Below are 24,107 nucleotides of genomic sequence, written 5' to 3' on the forward strand. Positions count from 1 at the left end.
AAAGGAGCATATAAATCTTCAGCTACCCGAGTTCCTTAGCATGCGCCGAAATTTTCATAAATTAGCACTGTCGCAGCTCTTTTTATCGATGGCATGGTAAAGCATTCTCGGTGAAAGAAAAAAAAAAGACCTTGCAGTTCGGGATATGGCCACTTCTCACGCTTCCCGATTCATGTGCCTTTTGACATTATGTGCCTTTTGACATTGAAATCTGACCGGAAATATGCTGGTGCAGCCACCACCCAAGAAAGCATAGGAAGTGTCACCGTGCCCTGTAAAACCAATGAACATACTCTGGCAGCATTGTCAAATGTAGGGTTGCCAGGGGCTGCTGGCAGTAAGTTTATAACGCAGCTATTAGACGCTCGTTCCCTGCGGCGAGCGTTGGCGTCGTACCTCGTAATTTAGTGAACGAGCACAGCGAAAGATGGGAGCGAACGCGGAGCGCTGCGGGTGATAAAAGATGGCGAGAGTGAAGAAGCGCGAGGAGGAGGATTTTTGGCGAAATTGTGAGAAGCGTAGTTACGCGCGACACTATGGCGACGATGGTTTCGAGATAGCGCCAGAATAGCGGGCATCGTGACGATTGTCCACAGCTTTTGAGAGAGATTTATCGAGAAAATACCGTTTGCGTTGAATAGGAAGGGATGAGGAGTGAGGAGAAAGTTCATATCAACAAGGGACTGAGGCAGGGGTGCCCTTTATCCCCGCTGCTGTTTATGATGTACATGGTGAGGATGAAGAGGGCGCTAGAAGGAAGTAATATTGGGTTTATCTCTCATACAAACAGGTGGGCACAGTAGTAAAGCACCAGCTTTCAGGATTATTTTATGCGGACAACATTGTATTGCTAGCTAACAAGCAAAGTGATTTGCAACGTCTGGCTAATATCTGTGGACAGGAAGGCAACAATTTAGGTTTGAAATTTAGTGTTAGAAAGTCAGGTGTTATGGTATTCAATGAAAAGAGTGAACAGACAGTGGAGATACAGGGCCAGAAAATATCTCGGGTAACAGAATATAAATACCTTGGTATATGGATTAACGAAGCCAATAGATATATGGAAACGCAGGAAAAAACAATAACAGTGAAGGGGAAGAGAAATGCAGCCATAAGAATGCTATGGGGATACAATAAGTACGAGGTCCCCCGAGTTATGTGGAAAGGTGTAATGGTTCCAGGGCTTATTTTGGAAATGCGGTTGTTTGCTTTAAATCAGGGGTACAATTAGGACTCGATGGGAACCAAAGGTCAGTGGGTCGCCTCGCATTGGGCGCTGAAGCTGTGCACGGTGATATGGGCTGAACTAGTTTTGAAGTGAGGGAAGCTCGAAGTAAAATTGAGTATGAAGAATGGCTGAGGAATATGGAAGGAAGTAAATGGGCTTGGAGGGTGTTCAGGTATATGTACAGGAGCAACATTAATTCACAGTGGAGGAAAAGAACTAGGAAGCTTACCAGCAAGTATGCGGCCTGTAGGGTGGACAACACAGGTGAAGCGGAAAGTCGGAGAGGCTGAAATAATCCCATGGGTAGCGGCAATGGAAAAGAAACCTGCCATGAGTAACTACTTAAGAGGAAAAAACGAAATCAGGAAAGAAACAACTTATGATAGCTCAAAGGGAAGCTTATTACTTTTCGAAGCAAGATCGGGATGCCTTAAAACACGCACCCACAAAACGAGAAATAAGAAGGAAGAAGAAGCATGTGCTTGCTGCGGTAAAGCTAGGAAAACTATGGAGCATGTTTTATTAGAATGTGAAGACGTCTGCCCAGCGGTCCATTTAGGCATCACTGGCCTCCTTAAAGCACTTGGGTTCAGCGAGAGCAGTGGAAAAGTAAACATGTTAAGTATATTAAGTATATTATTATTATTATTATTGTTATTATTATTAAGTATATTAAGTATATGTCAAGTATAGGACACGAAGTTAAGTATATTATTTACAAACTAGGATATTTCCAATGCGTTTTGCGAAGAAATCATTTGATGAGGATGAACGGCTTCTTCCGACAGGGAGTTCCATTCTTTGATAGCTCTTGGAAGAAAGCTGTACTTGAAACAATCGGTATGTATAACAGGGGGACGAATAAACATTGAATGACGATGTCTAGTGGTTTCACTAGAAAGAATTTCAAGAAAGTCTGTATGCCTTATATGAACATGATGAATGATTAGGTAAAGATATTTAAGTCTGTCATATTTAGATCTAGCCTGGAATGTTGGTAGGTGTGCCTGTACACAAAGTTGAGAAGGGGAGTCCGTCCGCCGATATTTATTGAATATAAATCGGACTGCCAGACGCTGTATTCGTTCGATTTTTGATATATTTATAGCAGTGTAAGGGTCCCAGACCACCTTAGCAAATTCAATTATAGGTCTAATTAATGTTTTATAGGCTAGAAGTTTTGTTTCTTGAGTTGCGAATGGCAAATTGCGCCTCAGACACCAGAGTGACTTATTGGCCTTGGCACACACATAATCTATATGGTGGTTCCAGCGAAGATCACTTGTGAAAATCATGCCAAGATACTTATGCTGATCAACTCTTATCAGTTCTTGATTATTAATAAAATAAGAGTATTTTAAGAAATTTAGCTTTCTAGAGACTGTCATAACTACAGTTTTTAACGGATTCAGCACCATTTGCCATTCATCACACCATTTCTTTATTTTCTGTAAATTTGCTTGTAATTTAGCCTGGTCTCCTACCGCATCAATTTTATTGTATATACTGTGGTCATCTGCAAAGAGCCTGATGGAAACGTCTATTTCATTCGGGAGGTCATTTATAAATAAGAGGAATAAAAGGGGGGCCAAAACACTGCCTTGGGGAACTCCCGACTTACCACATGAAATCTGAGACTTTGTACCACTAATTTCGACATATTGCTCACGAGAAAGAAAATAGGATGAGAACCATTGAGTAATAGCAGCATTTTTGAACATAACATCAATTTTTCTTAGTAGTTTATGGTGAGACACTTTATCAAATGCCTTCGCAAAGTACATGAAGATCATATCCGTCTGTCCCCGAGAGTTAATAGTTTCTGAAAGATCATGGGCTAATTCGATGAGCTGAGATGTTGTGGATAGGCCTTGACGAAAGCCATGTTGGTGGATAGATAACAAATTATATTCATTAATATAAGTTAACAGATGTTTCGAGACGATATGTTTAAGCATCTTTGAACAGGTACTAGTGATTGATATAGGGCGATAATTTGCTTAATTATCAGCACCGCCGCTTTTCAGGTTAGGAATCACTAACATGCAAGATATTTGCAAGATATTGATCATGCAAGATATTTAGAATTCCATTCGGCATAGCGATAAAGAAACTCGTTGGGGATGCCATCGGGTCCAGGGTTTTCTTTAAGTTCAAACGAAGCAAAAGGTTGAGCACACCTTGTTCAGAAATCTCAACGTCAACAAGAGGCGGCCTGTCGGATGGAGTTTCAATACTCGGCATAATCCCGTTGTCTTCTGTGAACACAGATGCAAAATAATCATTGAAACTCTCGGAAGAAGGATGCTCATTAGATTGTGTCGTTGAGCGAACATTCGATGATGGATTAATATATCTCCAAAATTTACCCGGTGCTTCTTTTAGAAATTTTGGGATTGTGATGCCAAAGAACCTTTGTTTGGATTCTTTCACAGGTATCTTAAGATTCCTTCCAAGACATTGAATGGTGGAACGAGTCTGAGTGCTAGGATTCTTTTTACAATTCTTACGTTTTCGTTTTATTAGCCTCTTTAAGTGTATTATTTCTCTTGTTATCCAAGGGCTTCTATTGCTAGTTTTCTTTAAACGCTTAGGTAGATACAGTTTTATAGAAGACATGACCAAATTAGCAAAGTACTCCCAGAGACAATCAGGACCCTCATTACGCGTATAAAGTTCAGAGAATCTCCCATAAGAGTCCTCTAGCAATTCTAGAACCCCAACATCATCAGCTCTAGCAAAGTTTAACGCGACATTTTTGCGGGGATGGTTTACAGTATCGGCGGAAAGGCTCAAAGACAGTACTACAAGTTTATGGTCAGAGATGCCATCACTGGTCTCACAGTCTATAAGTAAAGGCAACAGGTTATTAGACACGAAAACAAGGTCGAGGATAGACGAAGAACGAGCACAAATTCTAGTATAGTCGGTCACCACTTGGTTTAAACCAAACCAAAAAACAAGATCAAGAAGCTCATTGCAATTCAAAATTTCTGTATCTCCAGGAGACTCAGCATTCCAGTTTATTCCAGGTAGGTTGAAATCACCCAAAAGTATAATATTGTCTCCTTGTTGCATATTGCTCTCCATAAAGTGCCGGAGAGAAGAAAGAACCTGGACTGGTGAATTTGGTGGCCTATATATACCGCCTATGTAGACTGAACGATTCTTACAAATTATCTCAATCCAAACTGCCTCAATATCAGCGGGGACAGAAAGTATAATAAAGTCATTGTTATCGCGAATCATTAACGCAACTCCACCACCTCTACCATCCCGGTCCTTCCTTACCATTACATAAGACTTCGGAGTTACCTCGCTATCTAATATACTTTTATGAAGCCATGTCTCAGTAATCATTGTAATATCCGGGTCATGCTCTAAAATCATAGCATCGATATCCTCGACCTTATTTAATATGCTTCTTGCATTCACATTCAGTATCCTGAAGGAATCGCTTTCCAAAATTCAAGCAGGGTCATCCTGAGGGCGTGCTTGACACTCATAGCGCTCTTTAGTGATTTCATTCCACGCATAAAGGACATTATTGACTTTTATTTTGTCATATAGTATAACTTTTGCTCCCTTTGACCTTTCCTCCTGTGTAGAAACCCATAGACATTTTCTTACTTCAACAATCCTTTTCGAATAATCCTCACCGATGCTTATATTCGTACCTTTAAGTATAGAGCAATGACGCAAAATTTTAGATTTGTCTCTGAAATCAGCCACCCTTAAGATTATGGGACGGTCTCTACCTTCAATCTTTTTACCTAGGCGATGGATTCTTTTAACTAAATTGATTTTCAGCTTCAAAATGCCGCTAAACACATCACCCTTCACCTTTCTCAACAAAACATTATCAGTTTCCTGTGCTTCCTCATCAGTTCCTCTTATTATCAAGTTATTTCGCCTGGACCTGTTTTCAAGTTGATCAACCTTTCGGTTGAGAGCATCTAAATTCCAGTCATGTACATGCAGATAGTCCTCAACTTTAGATAGTCTCTTATTAACAACGTCGAATTCCTTCAAACTTTCTTCTATGGAAGAAAGCCTGGTATTCATTTGAACCAACTTTGCTTCAGAAGAGGCCTATTTTTCCTGGATTTCAGAAAGTTTACCCAAAATCACTTTCTGCGTATCAAGAATTTCCTTGATCATTGTAGTTTTAGTAGGCCCAGGATTTTTTTCAACATCCCCTGATAACGACAACAACATCCCTGCCAAAGAGAAACATTCTCCGATACAACTCACAATAGTATGGGGACACGGCAGCACGACCAGACAAAGGTAATCGCTACGAAATACATATTTCTTATCACTAACCTGCCTTTTCTACTTCGGTAGTATTCGAAGATTTCTCCGTAAGGATTCATTTGTTCGTATTGGGAAGCTGTTTTTTTCTTGACCTGGTTATTTAATGATTTGTCAGGAGGAGGGTATTAATAGCAAGCACTTCGGTAGTATTCGCGGATTGCTCCGTAGTCATTTGTTCGTATTGGGAAGCCGCAATTTCTTGATCTGGTTCTAATTTGTCAGGGGGAGTTCATTTACAGCGAGCAATTCGGTAGTATTCGCGGATTTCTCCGTAAGTAGTCATTTGTTCGTATTGGGAAGTTGTTATTTCTTGATCTGGTTATGGGGGCCGTAGTTCTGCTTGAGTCTCTTCAGGGATTTGTTGTCCAGAGAGAAACGGGCGACGCAAGTGACTCTCCCAGTAGATACTTGGTCGGGCAGCGTCGTGCGCAGCGTTGTTCCCAATTACCCCTGCATGGCCTGGCGTCCAGTTGAGTCGAACAGTTCTTTGGCGGGTAGGATGTTTTATGTGGAAAAAAAAAACTTTTATGTGGAAAAACTGGAAGCACAGCGTTACGTAAAACGCTCGTCAGGACTAGCGTCAAAATAACGAGAAATGGTGAATTATTCTGGGTTCAGTGCAGAACGACTCTAACGGGAGATCGTCGGACCCTGTCTACGCCTATGAAGCTTGGGAGCGGAAGCACAGCAGCACGCGCAGTCTCGTGAATGTGTTCTTGCGGGATCGTTCTGCAGAATGTAATGCTCTAAGGCTGATAAGAGGCGGTTAGTCCTTCTTGAAAAAGAAAATCATATTTAGGAGTACATTTTCGAAGCCTATCCAAAGTGATCAAAGCTGAATGGAAGACGTGAAACACAGTCACTACAATATCAGCCGTAGTACGGCCCTTACTGTAAACGCAGTGCCATCAGAGTGGGTGTCAAGTTTTCTTCAGAAATACAAGCCATTCCTTACAAAGACAGTTGCCACGCCGTTAACGCTACGGTTGCTTGTTGGCACGTTCGGCCCCTCGCATGAAACTTTAGGTTCGTGGTCACGCGTCATTATGACGCTGTCTGACAAGTTTTTATTCCAGGGGCTTAAAATGGCGTTCACCGCCACCGGCGTATTGACGCAAAATTGTAAGCGCCGAAGCGAGCCTACGTACATATATAGAGTCTAAGCAAAACGTTAAAGGTTCACTCTTCGCTCACGGTGTAGTGCGTATTTATTTACGAAGCTCGGCGCGTAAGCATTCACAGCACGGCACATCGTCGATGGCACCGCGAGGCGCCCCCTGCACGTGTTGCCTTCTTCGCCGCGGCCTACTTGGCCGGCGCCGCTCCACCTGCTTCGCTGCTTTCGTGAGCGCTGCCAGTTGGCGTCGCCGCCTCTTGCAACCCATTCGGCTGCTGGTCAGCCGCGGCTTGTCGAGGCTGCGCTACCTGCGGAGCGCCGGCTGCCCCTGCGATGGCGGTCGACGGCGACACCGCCCTCGAACCGGCCACGTCGAAGGGCTCCGACGGTGCCGGAGACGAGGGCGCGCGCAGCAGCGTTGGGGGCATGTCTAGCCGCGCGGGCACGAGGTCACCGGTGGCTGCCGTTGGGAGCGCGATCGTCGCTGGAGGTACGGGAATGACCGCGGAGTCCGGCGCTGAAAGAGCAAAACACCGGTGCTCGGCGCGAGTTGTCGCCCGAGACGCTCGACAGAGAGACCTACGGGTCGGCTCTGTACGTATGCGCAAACGAGTTTAATGCTGTTGAATCATTAGATTTTTTTTTACGCTTCATTGTTTCCAGCTCCTTGGAGTCTATACGCAAATTGCTTAAGCTATGAAATGGACACCGAGTTCTCAAGTTCCGGTTGGCACACAGCTTGCGAGTTAATGCCAGGCAGGAGCAGCGGATTACTCTCGCTAGCCTTGTGACAACACTGGCCTCGTGTACCGACAGTTGTTGCCCTATTGCGATATCCTCGTTTATCTGCCTCGCTGGTGACTCTACGTCAAATTTCATTCCGTGGAGAAACTTGTTATGGCAATACACGTTATCGAATGTATTCAAAACTGACGCGAACCATCGAAACGGTCGCGATGACTGCTGTCGAATGCTGGGGCACGGTTTTATTTTTTTTCTTTAGTTCATTGTCATCGAGCACTACGAGTTATTACTCTTTAACTTCTGTCAGTGAGTAAGTGCACCACTGCAGCGTGTTGACCATAGCAGCAGACATGAAATTCAAGTGGTGCATAGCAAATGCGTTGGTATTTGGCACATGCCGATCAAGGTGTTCGTACGTGGCGTATGTATAAGTGGATGGTAAGGCGCACGCCTTTAATAAACATATTCCGGCTATTGAGTTTATCGATATGTAAAAAAAAAAAAGGATGCTGTCACGACAACGCACTATGACGGTATTTGCTTTGGCCTTTTGCACATCGTCATCTTCTTTTATTTACAATAATAATTTCACTTCCCTGTCGCAGCCTTCGCTCAGAGCAAGAAAACAAAAATCCCGATTTAAAAATTAATTAACGAACTGCATCTTACTCACGGACGCTAGCTGCGTTGCACTTTCTCCGCACCTGATGGGCACCGTCTTCTGTAGATACTATACCAGTTAGTTCTAGTGCTCTTTCGTCCATTTCCCACTGGCCGCAGACCATTCTGTGCCATATGCATTTGATTTTTAATTGCACAACGCATAAGGAGCCGGATAATCGCTATTGATAATGAGTGGGCTGAATGTAGGCAGCTATAACACACGGAATTTTCAACCTCTAAATATAACACCCCTACGCCCGCACTGACATATTCAAATATAGTTTTTTTCGCCGATGCATTGGATTGTGGAACCAACTTCCCCCTAAGATACGAAAATTGACATTTGATAAGCTTGTTAAGGCAATTAGTGGTTGATGCTCGTGGTTCCTAAAACCATGTATTATTCACAATGTTTATATGCATATATGTATGCACTGAAACCATTTTTTTTCTTAACATATTCCTGATACTGGTGCTTTGCTTTGTACCTTTTATTTATGTACCCCTATTGCTGTGTGTGTGGCACCCTTGATTTCGTACCCCACTCCTGCGATAAGCCTCTAGGGTTGCAGTATGTATAAATAAATAAAAAAGTAAAGTTGCAAATTAAGAATGAAAAACTTGCGGCCGGCCAACGACACGACTTGTTGATCGGTTCTCGTCCCCATTGGCGAGTGACGTTCGCTTAGTTGGGATCGTCTAATTGCACGAAGCCCAGTTCTGTGTTACAATAAGGCGAATATTCTGTGTCGCGTTTCTCTGTGGCTCATTGTGATTTTCTCTCATCGTGCTATATTTCCCTCGCTCGTTACGCAGCATATTAGCGATATCTTAATATCGGCGGTGATTGATAGCGCACACTACTTAAGGCATTCAGCGCGAAAATTAAGTTATTACGGCACAAAGGAATACTTGTGATGAAAGATTTCTGTGATTTCATTGAAAACCTCACTTGATAGTCACCGCTCTGTCCGTCTTCTTCCCTGTTTTTTTTTGGGGGGGGGGGGGGCGCTATTTGCTTCAAGCATGTAATACCAGCTCACCCTGCAAGCCGCTCTTCTCAACTTATTGATTCAGGGCCGTCGAAAACTATTAAGCCTGTCGCGTACCTGGAGTTTCGGCGACGGTGCAGTCGGAGGGCGCCTCGATCAGTTCCCTCGACGGCGGAGAATGCGCCGCGTGATCCTTCGTCCTTCGGCCCAGCTCGACCATGCGGTCCCAGTCGTATGCCTCCTGCGGCGCAAATGTCGAAGCAGGGCTGAGCCTTAAAACTAACGCACGTATGTAATCAAAAATCTATGGGATAGTATGTCTTGTTGTGGTAGAATTGGATTGCTCCTAACAAGCTGTTTCACACAAAAGGGGTAGTGCTTTGTGGTCGTAATAAACGTATCCATAGCGCCAGAGATTTTAGAAATACGTTTTTGAGTCATTACATCAACATTCTTTCTGAAAGCGGTATTAGTTGAAAAACGAATGTTCGTCTCCCGGTGGTCCTGTAGCAAGCGTTATTGTTCAGAGCGCCGGAGCTCAACCACCCTGTCCGAATTCGCTCACTTGTACTCTATTACGTTAAGTGCTAAAGCTATCCTGAGATTTAAGCACGTAGATGCTTCACTGTAATTACGTTTATATTCACAGCAGAAGCTACAGTGTAATATGCTCTCATATTTACCTATAGGCATAGATATTCCATAGCTTTCACGAATCGATAATTTAATATACAATTGTCTTCGATAACGTTTCTTCAATGTTGCCTGGTGGTAATAAGGCGGCCGCACACGACACGATAAAAAATGCGCAGTCATCTGGCATGGATATATAGCGCAATAAAGATGGACAGTTGGGCGAGTTGGTACGGTAGCATATTCTCAGTCTATAGCGAGAAGGGACACAGACGAAGACTAGAAGTAGACGAAGAATAGTGCTCGTCCTGCCAGTTTCTAGTCTTCGTCTGTGTTCCTTTACGCTATGAACCAAGAATATTGATATATAGTCACGACAGCAGATTTTGGGCGCTGCTTCTGTTCCACAAGGTGATACAGAAAGTAAGTCCTATATACGAACAACTACAAGGATGCGTTAGAAAATGTACTCCTTGATTGTGTGCATTGTAATTTATGCGTCGCCAGGAAAACGTCATCATTATTTGCCGTAATTAAGTACACTGCTGGGAAGATTCCCTATTCGAGATGTGTACCATTTCCAGTTTTCTGCACTAGCGCGTCGGTGCTTCAGTGGTAGTTTTCTGCATTGACCGACGTCTACCTAAACCAAGATTTTCTTTTTAGTCTCATCATGCCAGCTAGTTAAATGATACGCGCAACGTTAAAGGACATAATGACTGCAGAACTGATTAAGGATCAAACGGGAGGATAATCTTGTTACAGTTACCTGCACTGGGCAAGTCATATAACGCGCAGAACAGATAGCTGGCGTTCGAGTACTGGAGGCTCGATCAATTAAAATTTAACGAAACCGACATTACCGGTTACTTATCTATCGTGCGCATCTTCTCAGGAAAGAATTTCCGCATTTTGCTCCGTTTGCAGCTTGGAATATGGCGCCATGAATGTCGACCTTGTTTCTTGCTGGCACGCAGTGCTTGCGCCAGCCGCGGAATTGCTATTCTACAAAAAATGTTAACCTTTGATGGTAACGTTAGAGTTAGGCATAGAGTTTCCTACATAAGTCATGGCTGGCGCTATCTACAGGGGAGTTGCAAGCACGGCGGCTCAAAGAGCGTGGCTAGGGCATGAATTTGCCTCCACTTCGTCCTCCTCGCTTCAAGCGGCTTAGTGAATTTGCAAATTCATCATTTTGAGAAAATATTGAGTCATAAATGCAAAATTCGCAATGATCATGCACATGCGCAGAGAATTGCTTTGCTGTGTTCAGAAAGGAATATTATGGAAATTTGCATAAAAAAGCGTAAAGCAGTTAAAGTAATTTGATTTCTGAACCAAACTCAGTTATACCGCTGAATCTCTGGCCTCTGTGTGCTGTAAGAGCAGTAAAAGTAGTCGCAAATAGATTTCTACTATATGGCACTGAAATGTGTAATACCCATGGAAAGGAAGAAAATTACTAGAGCATAGACCAGAAGGCAAGAAAATATTTGTTTGCACCAGAAAGTGTACGAGAGTCGTCTATTAAACGAGGCTGACGAACACAATTACACAGCATGCACAAGAGACTGGTGAGATTGTTACCTAGCAACTGCTAACACTGCCTGGTGGTAGCTGAAGTAGTTTGCACGAATTTCACAAATCGTCACCTGCGTTCCTGACGAACAGTGCGTAAATGCACGGGTTGCACGTAGTTGTAACAGCTTTATTTGCAAGGTTCTTTCATGAAAGAAATCTTTCACGAAGAAATTTTTCATGAAAATGATAAGCGCTATCTGTCTTTGAAATATCGACATTGAAGTGAACATCACCGGTGAATTGTGCAGGTCGGTGTCATTAACGGAGACGACGAGAGGCGGTGCCTTGAATGTTACGCGCTTTTAAAGAGACATTTAGCGAAATATTAAAGAGGCAGGTGTCTTGGCGGGTTGATGATATCACCATACTCGTAACTGAATCATAATGCGTTAAACTTGAGAAGCTCAGGCAAGTACGACGTCCTGTGAAATGTTTATAAAAGCAATTCGAGGCGTCCGAGCGTTGATGCACGAGCAAAGGGAGCATATAAAACACTGCGTGCTGCCTGAAGAAACGCCAATCCAAGCCGACGGCTAGAAGGCCCACCTGTGACATGTTAAAGGCTAAATTCTGGGGTTTTGCGTGCCAAAACCAGGATATGATAATGGGACACGCCGCAGTGGGGGATTCATTATGACCACCTGGGCTTCTTTAACATGCGTCCAATGCATCTAAATGCGGCCACCGCGGCCGAGATGTTATCCCACGCCCTCCGGCTTAGCAACGCTATGCCAAAGCCACTACGTGACCACGGCGTGTGGTGTTTGCGAACGTCAATGAGCGTTTCAAACCCGATCTCTCGCCATAAAAGGAAAGACGAAAAGGTTAAAATTGCTCATGCGTTCCACACGCCTGCGTCCTTAAGCGTTTTGCAATAGTCGCGTAGAACAAGGTACGAATGCATTAACATCGCGGTGCGTTCGTGCGTTTGCGTTCGTCAGGGTATGCATGTTTCAACCGCTTCAAGATGCCAGTTGCTGCGAACTGAGTGCCCGTGCTGCCTGAAGCCAGGCCGATGCAAAATAATGACGCGCCGCATGTTTGTTACCGTACACTACAGGCCACCTTCCCTTGATGCCGAGAACCAGTCTCAAGAAGAACACCAAGAGTTAACGCCCGAACCGTGCTGCCGGTGTGAGAGAATCGAGGGTCTACAAACACCGTTCACTCCGCGTGAATGCGTCAAACTACGGCCTGAAGAGGGGCACGCCGGGTGCCGCCATGTTGGGCAGTGACGTAGTTTCCATGGAAGGCTAATCTGCAGGAGACCTCAGGAAAAAAAAAAAAAAAGCCGGCAGATCCCACGCACTGTAGCGGTCGGTGTTATGTGAAGCAGTGTGCGGGGAGCATACCAAGTTAAAGAAACGGCCATGAGAGCACCAAGACGCAGGCGGATAGATAGATAGAAATTGTCGAAGTGGCAAATGTTCGCGAAGAAATGCTTCGCATTTGAAATGCCTTTCGCGGTTAAGTAAAGAAAAGAACCCGCCTCAACAACGTCTGAAGCCACAAGCACGAAGATTTAGACAAATCTACGTGTAAACCCATCGTTACCATGGTAAATGTACGAACGCAGTGCCAGAGTTCTCTTCAGTAACTTTTGTAGAAAAATCTGGAACGGAGAAGGAGTGAGCGAAGAAATTATCTTCACCGTATCAGGTTTAATTTTGTCAAATGCATCTACAAGGGGGCGCTGCTATTGCGGTGATGTACTGATACGTCGTTGGCCTTGTCAATCTCCAGTAAAATTAAAATGATCAATATAATAAAAGCACTGCACGCTACACTCTGGAGCCTTGTTTCCACCTTTCTTGCTGTATTGAGTGGGCTATTCGACGGCGATAAAAGGCGACGCCCCAAATGTCTTATGTTGCGCGTAAACTCTATTCAGTGCAAGTATCCGGCCACTTATGATCGATGTCTGGGAATTCTGTTCAACGGTTCGAAACCTAATAAATTTCATAATAAGCGAAGATGCCATTGCGGATACAGATATGGCATTTACCATTGACATGTGAGACTTTGTAATATTATGTCACATCATAATCGTTATATTACAGATTGTTTAAATTTTGCAAACTTCTGCCTTCGTGCATTTTAATGTTTGTTAGTCATTCTCCGTGTCAGCACATGCCAACATTAGTGCCCTGGCAAGACACGTTGGGTCCTCTCGCCATTCAATGATGTAAATGCTTATAGTAAATAATTAAGGGCCAAGAAACATAGTGGATACGTTATTTCAGTAAATATGTGTGTTACTTGTTTCATGTCATTTATTTTATCCTTAACGGCCCGAATACATTACACTGCAAAAACTTGGTAGGAACATGGTGATAAACTGGTAAAAAAGACAGTATGAGACGCTTAGAATCGTAAATACCATATGTGAGCTTTCTTATTCAAAATTTGTAATGCAGAAAGGGGTAGAGTTGGAAGCTGAAAATCACCCCCCCCCCCTTCCCGGTTTCTATCTCTCTCCCTCTAAAAATAATAAAGAACGCTATTCGTGACATATACCTCACTTCTGACCATGAGCTTCTCTCTCACAGACGGTGTTGCCAGCTTCTTGACGAGGCAATTGTAGATGGGATGAATCGACCTGGGGTTCACCTTCGACGGTTCATAAGGCCCTGGGAAAGTGCCAAATCTTCGTTAAACAAGTTTATCAGCTATATGCGCCAGTATTTGTCATACTTATTCAGTGCTCTTCATTGATGCATCATTCATTAATATTTACCGCCCATTACCATATAACGTGCATTATATCTGTGATCTGTAGCTTAAGGAATCACTCGCGTATACGATAAGTTTGAAGCAACCTTTTGAATACAGAGTCAAAACCGTGCTTCGCTTCAAGGACTGAGAGAGGTGCTACTTCATAATTCAGTTACATTTGCTGATTATCCTCTGCGGCTGGCGTTGTAAATTTTAGGAGTTATTGTCATGTGACAGAAAACAGAAGACTTGTACCATATATAATCTCCAAGCCAGTCAACGAATACGAAAAGCTAAATTGTAGTTCGATCAGCTTGACAACAACGGTTTGATCTTCAAATAGTGTCCGCCAATGTACACTTCAAAGAAACTTCACTTTTTACACTACGGATTATGTCCGCTGGTCTTCCTCATAATGTCGGCCACGAATGGAGTAATGAAGTATTAACGCGGCAGCGTCGAGGGCTTCGTGTCGCGTTTCCCGGTAAACATTACGGTTACATAAGCTAGCTGCAGTTGCCAGGAAGCGTCAGCAGTAGTCAGGTATCTTAGAGTGCTATGGTGTTCTACTCTTAAAGGCCAATCTTAAGCGTCCTCCAAACTTTTGTTAACACGTAAATGTCCGAGTTCTTATCGTATCCTTCTTTTTTTTGCATCTTGGTTCTCTGGCTTTTGTCTTACTATATAAACTAACCGGCATCCTTAGACGACCGTGAAGAAACAACCCAAACAAGAAACGTCCACTTTACGATGTTGCTATTGGCTGGTAATCGTTATGCTTGTTACACTTGTCAGAATACTCGCACTATTATTGTTTACTTCCATACAAACCTCGAAATGCGCATTTCTTCGAATGTTATAATTATAGGGCTCCGCGTCTGTGACACTCACCAGTGATAAGGCTAACGATGATTCCGACGAAGACGACCAGCATGCTGGCAATCATGCTGTACCAGACATACGAGATTCGGTAGACGTAGAGTATCTCCTTGCTAAAAAAAAAGACATGGACATAAATAATTATATATACGTTGACGTGTTAGGAGCCGTTGCAGCAACTACTGAGGTGAACGAAAAACAACTTTTGCACCTATGAGAACGTAAAAGGTGATGTGTGGTGTCGGTAAATACAAGTACTACTTATATAGAGGACTCTACCCACTTGTAAAGTTTGGTGGCAGCTGTTCATTGTAGGTCGACATGTTTGAAGCGGTAATAACAAAATGCAGTTTGAGTAAAATGTACTTCTAGGTAAATCACCTTCTAGGTGTTGCTGCTCAATGTTTAAGATATCGTTCTACTTAGGCGGGGATTTAATCAATCTGCACAGAACGTTATCTCAACGTTTATAGGGCCTCTGCATCTAATGTTACTGCATAAAGAAAAAGCAGGCGTTAACATGGGGGCTCGGACGGTCTTCTCTTTCCATATTGCTTCTTAAAGGTAGGTATGAATTCTCTTGATGTGTTTGTGAAAGAAGACACGTTAAGTTCTTGTACTAGAGGAAAATGGCAGCCGCAAACAGTCGGCGTTTGTATTGTGACTTTTAGTTTTTCGTTTTGCGTCCGTGTTTGGGCTCGCCTGTCCTTCGGTGACCAACTAGCCCAACTAGCCAAGCCAACCAACTAGCCAAGCCAACCAACTAGCCAACTAACCAACTAGCCCAAGCAAGAGTTTTACTTGAGACGAATCCCTAGCTTGCTCAACTTTCAGTCCTTCTAAGCCAGCCGGTACTGGTCCGTTTTTTATCTTATTTTATTTATGAACATTGCGGTTCTTTAACAAAATCATAGCAGGGTGGATGACATTTCGTTACACACACACACACACACACAAAAAAAAAGGAAGAACCAGGCACAAAATAAATACAATGCAGGTCGTAATTTCAAGTGCTTCAAACGATGACACTGAGTCCTGTGTTACGTTGTCGTTGCTGAGGTTGTTCCCAACTGTTACGATTCTAGGGAAGAATATTAAAACAGTTAACTCGAGTAGGTAATAGCCCAACGGTGAATAAATGATATAGCTGAGGTGCATAGCCCGTGGAGTACATCAAAATACTTGACGTATCTATGTTATACCGGCCTCGCATTAACTGAACGAAATCTGTTAGGCGGCAGATCCGTTTCCAAGCAGTCTGGTACTGGTTGTAACATAAGGGCACCAACTAGTGGACACTCAACTCACTTGGCTACATCCGGGTCGAGAAGCACCGGGAAAGTCACGTTCGCAGGATTCTGGTGCGTCACGTTGATGTACTCCTGCAAGCATCCCAACACCGAGCGCCTAGCCATTCTATGCGCCGGCTTGTAGTAAAAGGCGCCAATGCCAATCCAGAAGGTCACTACCAGTGACGTCACTATGCCCACGCCGGCCCCCTGCGTGGTGAGACCAGGAGGAAACCGTGTTAACTGCGCACATGTTTTACGCATGTCACGATTACCAAAAGCACAACGTGTGCGTTCTACGTGGCAGTGGACATAACGATACCACATAAGACATAACGACACCACTACCACCCACGTACAGTTGTTATAATGAACGATGTAGAGTGTCTCAAAGGGTAATAAATATTAAGCCTTTCTCCATTTTGTTTCTTTGCATATCCCTTTGCACCTGGCTCGCATACCTGTCTGTCTGTTTCTCTGTGCCTCTCTGTTAGGGGCTGCCGCACGATTATTCGGTACATGAGACCAAGCGGTACGTAATTTTTTAGTAGACATTGCAAGGAGAGACAGAAGCGGAAACCGATCGGAACAGTTCGTAGTTATAGTGTTACAAGTGTTCCACTTTCGTTGCTTATGCTCCGTAGCTCCATTCCAATAGCCGTCTCCAAACAAATGTTTAAGTTGTAGGAGCCTCTTCGATGAAAAGTGAGACCAGAGAAAGTTTGTGCGCAGTAGTCCGTGTTCTGCTGCGCGTGCGTGTGTGTGTGTGCATTAGACTGCTTGCTGACCGTTTTCGTGACGTTACATTTTTTTTAAATTATGGGGTTTTACGTGCCAAAACCACTTTCTGATTATGAGGCACGCCGTAGTGGGGGTCTCCGGAAATTTAGACCACCTGGGGTTCTTTAACGTGCACCTAAATCTAAGTACACGGGTGTTTTCGCACTTCGCCCCCATCGAAATGCGGCCGCCGTGGCCGGGATTCGATCCCGCGACCTCGTGCTCAGCAGCCCAACACCATAGCCACTGAGCAACCACGGCGGGTGTGACGTTACATTATGTAAGCCGTACGTAGCAACCCGTATGTTCTTGTTGCAAGTTACGTTGGAACTGGCTGCAAACGTTTAAGTCACTCACGATGCTATTTGCAAAGGGAAAAAATATGCCGAGGGTGAAAACTCCCAGCAGCGGTCCTCCGACGATGCCAAAGATTGACAGAGCAGCCTGAAATGCACACCAAAAGATTGTAGGTTAGTCGATTCGCCAGCAACGCTTTGTGTATTCCATCTAGAAGTGTGTGAGGTGGTTTCTTGCCTGTAAGACGTTGCCCATATTCTGCGCGGCGTAGACCAGTGCAATGGCGGTGCACCCAAATGTCAGCGCTGCGAGTGCACACAAAGGGGTGGGCGAGAGAGAGAGAGAACAGCTTTCCCGCAAATGTATCGCAACCTTCTTGAGCCTTCTTGTTTACAGTGGCGTTAGAAACCAAACAGTTCATTCAAAATGGTGGTTGGCGTGTTAAAACATGAAACCTTGAAGTGAGCAGGTTGAATGTAAGATATTTTTCTCTAACTCTTGGAAGAGCTGTGCGACGTGGAATATAAAATTTTCGTAAGCTCACTTCTATATAACCGATATATTTGATGTCTAATGCTTATTCAGAGCAGGTCCGACAAGTTGAATTTTGCACCTTTACCACCATGGAAGTGCGGCATACAATGTCAAACTCGCATTTCCATCGGTGTTGGTTGCGAAGGTCGTTTGGTTGGGTGAAAGACGCCATAATGTCGAGGAGTCGTACCCAGGACCTTGGTCAGCGTAGTGGCAGAGCGATCGCTCATATCTTCCACGATGTAGCGTTTCACGACGTCCTCGAGGGTGACAGCCGCCAGTGAGTTTACTCCGGAGGAGACGGTGCTGTGTACAAAGAGCGCAGTTTGATTATATTGTCTATTTGGTCATGAAGTTAAACAAAAAAAAAAGCGTAACAGCGATTAGCAAACGACAAGCTTCGTTTGCTAACTGTGCCACAGGTATATACGAGTGAAGACGCTGACGGTGACTGAAATAGTAATATTTTCTTAAAGCCATCGGACGCCGAACACGTGCCGACGAAGCGATACGATTTCTTTGCCTCCTTTAAACAGATGAAGAGCAAACAACCGCGCACGTTTTAAGCCTCTAGACGGAACCCACCTTTCTGCCTCAACTGCTGCTGCCTTATTCGAGGAAGTTACAAAAGCGTGCACTGGTATTTATTTATTTATTTATTTATTTATTTATTTATTTTCGATATCCTCACTCACCGAGGCTATGCAGAGGGGAGTGGGGGACAACACAAACTAAGAAAAAAAAAAGACAGAATGAAACATGCAGCGTTATACAGTATTAGCGACAAATTGTAAAAGCGAAATGAAATATAACAGGATGGTACTAAAACAAATATAACTGAACTGGTATAATGGTAAATGGTATACTGGTATAATGGCAAATGGTATACAATACTAGGGGCAAAATATGAGTGTAATAGAAAATTGGGAAAGGGAAAAAAAGCTGGAGAAAGAAAAAAACAGTGAAAAAGCAAAAGAAATTGCAGGCATCGCGACACATGTAAAAATAAAAGGAAAGGAGCGGGGAGGAGAGATACACGAGATGATTAAGCAGGGCTATCAGAATGAAGGTGCGCAGATAAAGAATGGAAAAAAAAAGAATAATCAGAAATGGAAACAATGTCGTCAGGTATAGGTGGCTCCAATCGTTTCATATGCGCGGTATGAAGGAAGAATAAAATGTGTTTGTGTTGAAAAAAATACCTTTAACTGTGTGTTTATGGTCAATCCGTGATGAGCGATAAGTGGATTGCGTGATAAGCTGGGTATGGAGTGATGAATGTTGGACGACCTCATGAAAGAGGCAAAGGTGGAACGCATTGACAGAAATGGCAGTAATAGAGCTTGTTTCGTTGCTGTTACACTTGTTGTACTATGGTAATTGGAAAGAATGAAACGCGCGGCGTTATTCTGAAATAATTCTAGAGACCTAATTTGCTAGATGAGGGTTGCAGATTGCAACGGCGTATTCTAACTTCGAGCGCACAAGAGTTTTGTATAGAAGAATTTCGAGAGGAGGTGGGGCTTTATTGTAGTTACGTCGTAAGTATCCTAATGTGCGGTTAGCACTGTTATTGATCATAGTAATATGAATATTCCATGTTATATTGTAGGTAACAGTAAACCCCCAGTACCGGTATGTTGATACATGGTCAAGTTCGATATCACCTAGTTTGTACGTTGAGGAGCTATCGTACTGCCGAGAAACAGTCATAAGTTTGTATTTGTTAGGATTTAAATTCATGAGCCACTTATCGCACCAATTTGCAACGTTATTTAAGTCTGTCTGCAAGTTATCTTTGTCGTTATCGTTACCTATTTCCCTGGAAAGTACACAATCATAGGCATACAAATGCACAGAAGAAACGCAGTTAGGCATATCGTGAATATATATTAAAAACAAGAGTGTGCCTAAAAGTGAACCCTGTGGTACTCCCGATGCTACATATATTTCAGGTGAGTTATAACCATTACTTGTGAAGTACTGGAGGCGGTTTGTTAGATGGCATTCCAGCCAAGACAGTATGTTGCAGTCGAGATTGAGCGAGGAGAGTTTAAACAATAGTAAGGCGTGATTAAATTTTTCAAAGGCCTCCGGAAAGTCCAAAAAGAATGCAGTCTATCTTGGAGTGTTTGTCAAGTACAGCATGCAGATGATGAGTGAACATAACTGGGTTTCACAGGAAAATGCACGCTGAAAACCAGGTTGGGCGGATGCAAAGAATGAATTAGATTCCAAAACTTTAGCTATATGCTAGTACAATATATGTCCCATAACTTCTCACGGAATGCTTGTTAATGAAATGGGCGGGTAGGTGAGAGCGCCGGGTTTATCGCCAGACTTATGCATTGAAACCACCTTACCGATTTTCCGATCGAGCCGCAAAATTTCTTGGTCAAGAGACTGCTGAAAGATCTTGTGCAAAAAGAGAGAAGAATATGCGCATGCCTGTTTGAGAAACATTGAGTTAATGTTGCCAGTGCCACATGATGAAGATGTTTTTAAGGAATTAAATTCACAATTCCAGCAGATTTAAAAATTATAGCAAACGTTGGGTAATATTCGCTGCACACAACTGTGTCAGCAGGCACGGCGGTGTTTACCGAAAAATTGGCGGAAAGAATATTGCTAAATAAAAGTGCACATTCAGTTGCTGGTAGCGGCTCACCAGACTCATTGTTGATTGAAACTTCGGTACTCTCCTATAAGAGTGCAGAATTCCAACATTGCAAACAGGTCAGCGCAGAGCGCAGCCAAAGGCGCTAAGTAAAAATAATATAAGCGGAATTGGTAAATTACACTTCAGGAAATAGCAGAAGCGTCTAGCCATTTGCGAGACGGTTCTCCTATGTAAGCCAGAAAGAAGCAGAAAAAAGAAAGATAAAAGAAGAACACGTGCACGAAATTCCCGAACCGGTTCCATGAACTTATGAGATTTGCACAGCTCCGAGATAGTCAAGTGAACTTAGATAAACCTTCTATCTATAAACTAGGTCAAATACCATGCAAAATAAACAAAGTAAAATCCTAGGAAATCGGTCATGTCATATTAAGATACCAAGAAGCTGCGTTTGGGAGGCGAATTTTAAAAAAGTGATACAGAAATTATTGTCTACAAATGCGTAAGAATTCTTTGACTCGGCTGTTATTTAGCTTTTGTTTCCAAATTTCAATTGGCCCATCCCCAAATTTCACGTTGGCCCACCCAAAAATTAAAGTTGGTCCACCCCATAATTTCTTTTGGCGCACACCTATTATAAGTGTGGGTCACGCATTTTCTATGGAGCCCTATGGAACCCTATAGGTAGCGTGTTACACTTTTCGCGTCACCGAAACGATTGTGCTGACAAAATTCTCTCTGATCAATATTTTTTTTGTTTCAGTGGTTCCTTATCGCTAATAAGGCTAACAATCGTCTACATGTGCACTATAATAATGATTAAATATCTTCGCATATTGCGCATTTTGTGCAGGTACAAGGAATCATATTTTTCGCGTGACAGATCTTGCTGGGGTACTCGCCAAAGAATGCTTACGCATAGAAGGACAACTGTGCCATTCATTTCCTCCGCTAATGGCCAACCTTCTTTAATCGAATAAGTTCAAAGCGATTCATAATAAAATGCTTCGCCAGAATAATCTTGGTGTAGTTCTTTAGTGTCTTGTCTAGTTAATAAAGCTAATCTCTACCGCCACTATTCCTTTAGTCTTCCTGGAAGGAGGGAGGGCAATGGTCCTTAACATACGACACAGTGAGGTTAAGGTGCATTAGCCCCACAGTCTCCACCATGACGTTACGTACTGCGCACGTCGGTTAAAAGTTCGCTGTCCTTTGCTCACGAAGGACAGCGAGCTCCTGCACCCCGCATATTTGCACTGAAAGCTCTCCTTGTCTCGAGGAAGGTCGCAGAGGAGGGACTGACCGTTCCCTTCATGGATGACTGAAGCCAAAGTGAGAGCTCTGTCAGGCCTGAGTTCATTACACGACAGAGGACTGCCCTAGAGATTTCCAGTTAACCCTTTCCTGGGTCAACTCAGCTTCCCCTATAGCCCGAAATTTAGCCTTTTCAGTTTTCCTTTTATAGTTTGTACAGCTTTCCGTTTATTGATTTCATTTTTCTCGTATGCAGTCACCGACGTCCATCAGGCCTCTTTTCTATCCATTGTAAGAACAGACGTTACTACGCGCAACCTCGAATTACCCCTGCCTGATGTCAGTCGACTGGTTCCACGTCTGCAACGTTCCCGATTTCGTCACACCGCCTAGTCGTGCCCTGCTGCATTTTCCTTCGTCTGCTAAGCGTTCTGCTACTCTGACAAAATTCTGTGACTAGCCAACACTTCTACCAGATTATCAGCTACGCGCATCTGAGCTCTCCAGTTCACGTTGCTGTCTTTCCCGCACTTTGGTGTTCGCCGTCTTTTTCTCGCCGGATATATTTGTGGATGTATACCGGGTGTTCCAGCGAACACTTTCAAAATATTTTAAAGCTTCCCTGTGGCAGATAGCACATTTCTATTAGCTAGTCTACTCAAAGAGGCGGGCATTACTTGCACAAAAATTGAAATGCATAATCGGGCAATTAACAAAGGTTCACTAATTAGCTTTTAAGATAACTACCTGGTGGCTCACATTGCAACTTACAAATTTTAGCCATGGAGTTCGAAAGGCGGATCCACTTGGAACGAATTGTCACGATGACACCAGTTTCGAGATATTAATTTCCGAAGTTCGAGAACAAATGCATTGGCGTTCCAGCTGCTTTTTTAACAAAACATCGTTTTATGCATTGCAACATTCGCGGTGCTGGTCACATTCTACGCTGGGGCCTGCAGATAAGATTGCTCCGCTTGTCGCGCTATCTTTCTCTTTAATTTTTGCCACCCCCTGCTTGGCTACTTAGCGCACAAAAAGCGCGTCGCTGAAGGAATAAAGGTGGCGCTGCATGGGTCGTCTGTTCCTTGGGCCGGTCTTTCTGCCGCCCTCGGCGTCTAGCCGCCGAATACGTAACAGCATTGAAGGGCAAAAGTAACTGGAACGCCAATGCATTTCTACAAGTCTTTCTACAAGTCAGGTACCAGCTAGGTCATTGACGTACAATATACAAATACATTAATTAGCAAACGAAATTTTAGTTTAGTTAATCTAATTATATCTAAAAACAGCATAGCTGTGATATTAGTTAACGTGATATTAGGGCTGCGCTCGTCCGCGGCGTCAGCTGCTGAGGTCAGTCCGTGGTACCAGTGTTTGTGACGGGGATCACTGCTCCTGCAAGGGGCGATGGCTAGCGGCAACGACGATGTGACGCTCACTTGGGTGTTATCGCCGCTGACACTGTGGCATGATTTCCCCGCGACGAAGGACCGCTGCCGTCATTGGTGGAACGAAATCGTTAGAAGAAAAGCGTAGTGCCGCGTAAGGAAGGCTGTGTGGCCACGGTGGCTACAACGTGGCGCCAGAGTAGCGCGCGTCGTCTGTATGGGAAAAAAGCGCTGGATGAGCGGACGTCTATCTGCGGCGGCTGCTATAACTCGCGTCCACGCATCACCCTCGCGCTGCCTCTAGCGATTTACCGATTATTGAGGCAGTCGAGCGACACTTCGCTTCATTTGCCAGGTGCCGCACGAGACAGATTGTCCGCGCCTGCTACGCTACTAACAGCGTTCTCTTCCTAATATAAACCGTCCAAAATAATAAAGGGGCTGACAGATGGAATAGCACGCTGTGGTATAAAGTTTGTAAACAGGGATAAGGTGCCTCAGAAAGGCTGGCCAACGTTTCGATAGGAGGACCTATCTTCGTCAAAGGCGGCCTCGTCATTCTCGGCATGTTAGTTTTAAGGGTTAGTGCAGTGACGTCACGTGCGCTTGTTGTCGGTGGCGGTTGGTTATAAAGGGAGAGACTTCAGAGGTAATGAGCGCTGTCGTCTGACGTCTATGCGCGTCGTTCCCAAGACGAGGGGACAAGAGCGGGTGAGCGGGAAGGTAAGGAGAAAAGAAAAGAACAAAAAAGCAACGGGGTATGGGAGGGGGGGGCGGCGGAGGGCGTTGGGGAAGCGAGAGGTTAGGGAGCATTCAGGGTTGTCGTTGGCGGCATGTTTTTGTGGCATTAAAACAGCCGGTGGTAAACGGCATACAGAAATGGCGATACCCTGTGTGGCTGAGGCGCCGAAAAAGTGTACTAACGTCTGGGACTTCGGAATTTGTTGGTGAGGCTGTTAAAAAAAAACATACAATAAAAAAAAGAGGAAAGAGAGGGGGGGGGACCGAAACCGGAATAACAAATAGAAGGGTGACGTGCGCAGAAGCGGGCGGGGTCAGGTGTACATGGTAAA

General features: G+C 44.0%; 2 protein-coding genes across 12 annotated transcripts in view; one reads left to right on the forward strand and one right to left on the reverse strand.

Annotated features, from left to right (window-relative positions):
- Positions 1-24,107, forward strand: part of LOC135907000 (uncharacterized) — a 155,757-nt gene that overhangs the window by 74,233 nt on the left and 57,417 nt on the right. The window contains exon 3 of one of the 11 annotated variants that reach the window (XR_010565865.2): positions 9,147-9,349. The exons of the other annotated variants lie outside the window; for them this stretch is intronic. The gene's annotated coding sequence lies outside the window, so the exon portion shown is untranslated. The remainder of the gene's footprint in view (positions 1-9,146; positions 9,350-24,107) is intronic. 11 annotated transcript variants of the gene reach the window in all.
- Positions 6,616-24,107, reverse strand: part of LOC135906999 (sodium-coupled monocarboxylate transporter 1-like) — a 32,379-nt gene continuing 14,887 nt past the window's right edge. Inside the window, exons 10-17 of the mRNA XM_065438652.2 lie at positions 17,960-18,075; positions 17,473-17,540; positions 17,296-17,382; positions 16,178-16,368; positions 14,882-14,982; positions 13,793-13,905; positions 9,179-9,302; positions 6,616-7,179 (exon numbers count right to left, since the gene is read on the reverse strand). Of these exons, the coding sequence (XP_065294724.1) occupies positions 6,851-7,179; positions 9,179-9,302; positions 13,793-13,905; positions 14,882-14,982; positions 16,178-16,368; positions 17,296-17,382; positions 17,473-17,540; positions 17,960-18,075 (1,129 nt within the window). The 3' untranslated portion in view covers positions 6,616-6,850. The remainder of the gene's footprint in view (positions 7,180-9,178; positions 9,303-13,792; positions 13,906-14,881; positions 14,983-16,177; positions 16,369-17,295; positions 17,383-17,472; positions 17,541-17,959; positions 18,076-24,107) is intronic.

This window comes from Dermacentor albipictus, chromosome 1 (genome assembly GCF_038994185.2).
Source record: "Dermacentor albipictus isolate Rhodes 1998 colony chromosome 1, USDA_Dalb.pri_finalv2, whole genome shotgun sequence".
Lineage (NCBI taxonomy): Eukaryota > Metazoa > Arthropoda > Arachnida > Ixodida > Ixodidae > Dermacentor > Dermacentor albipictus.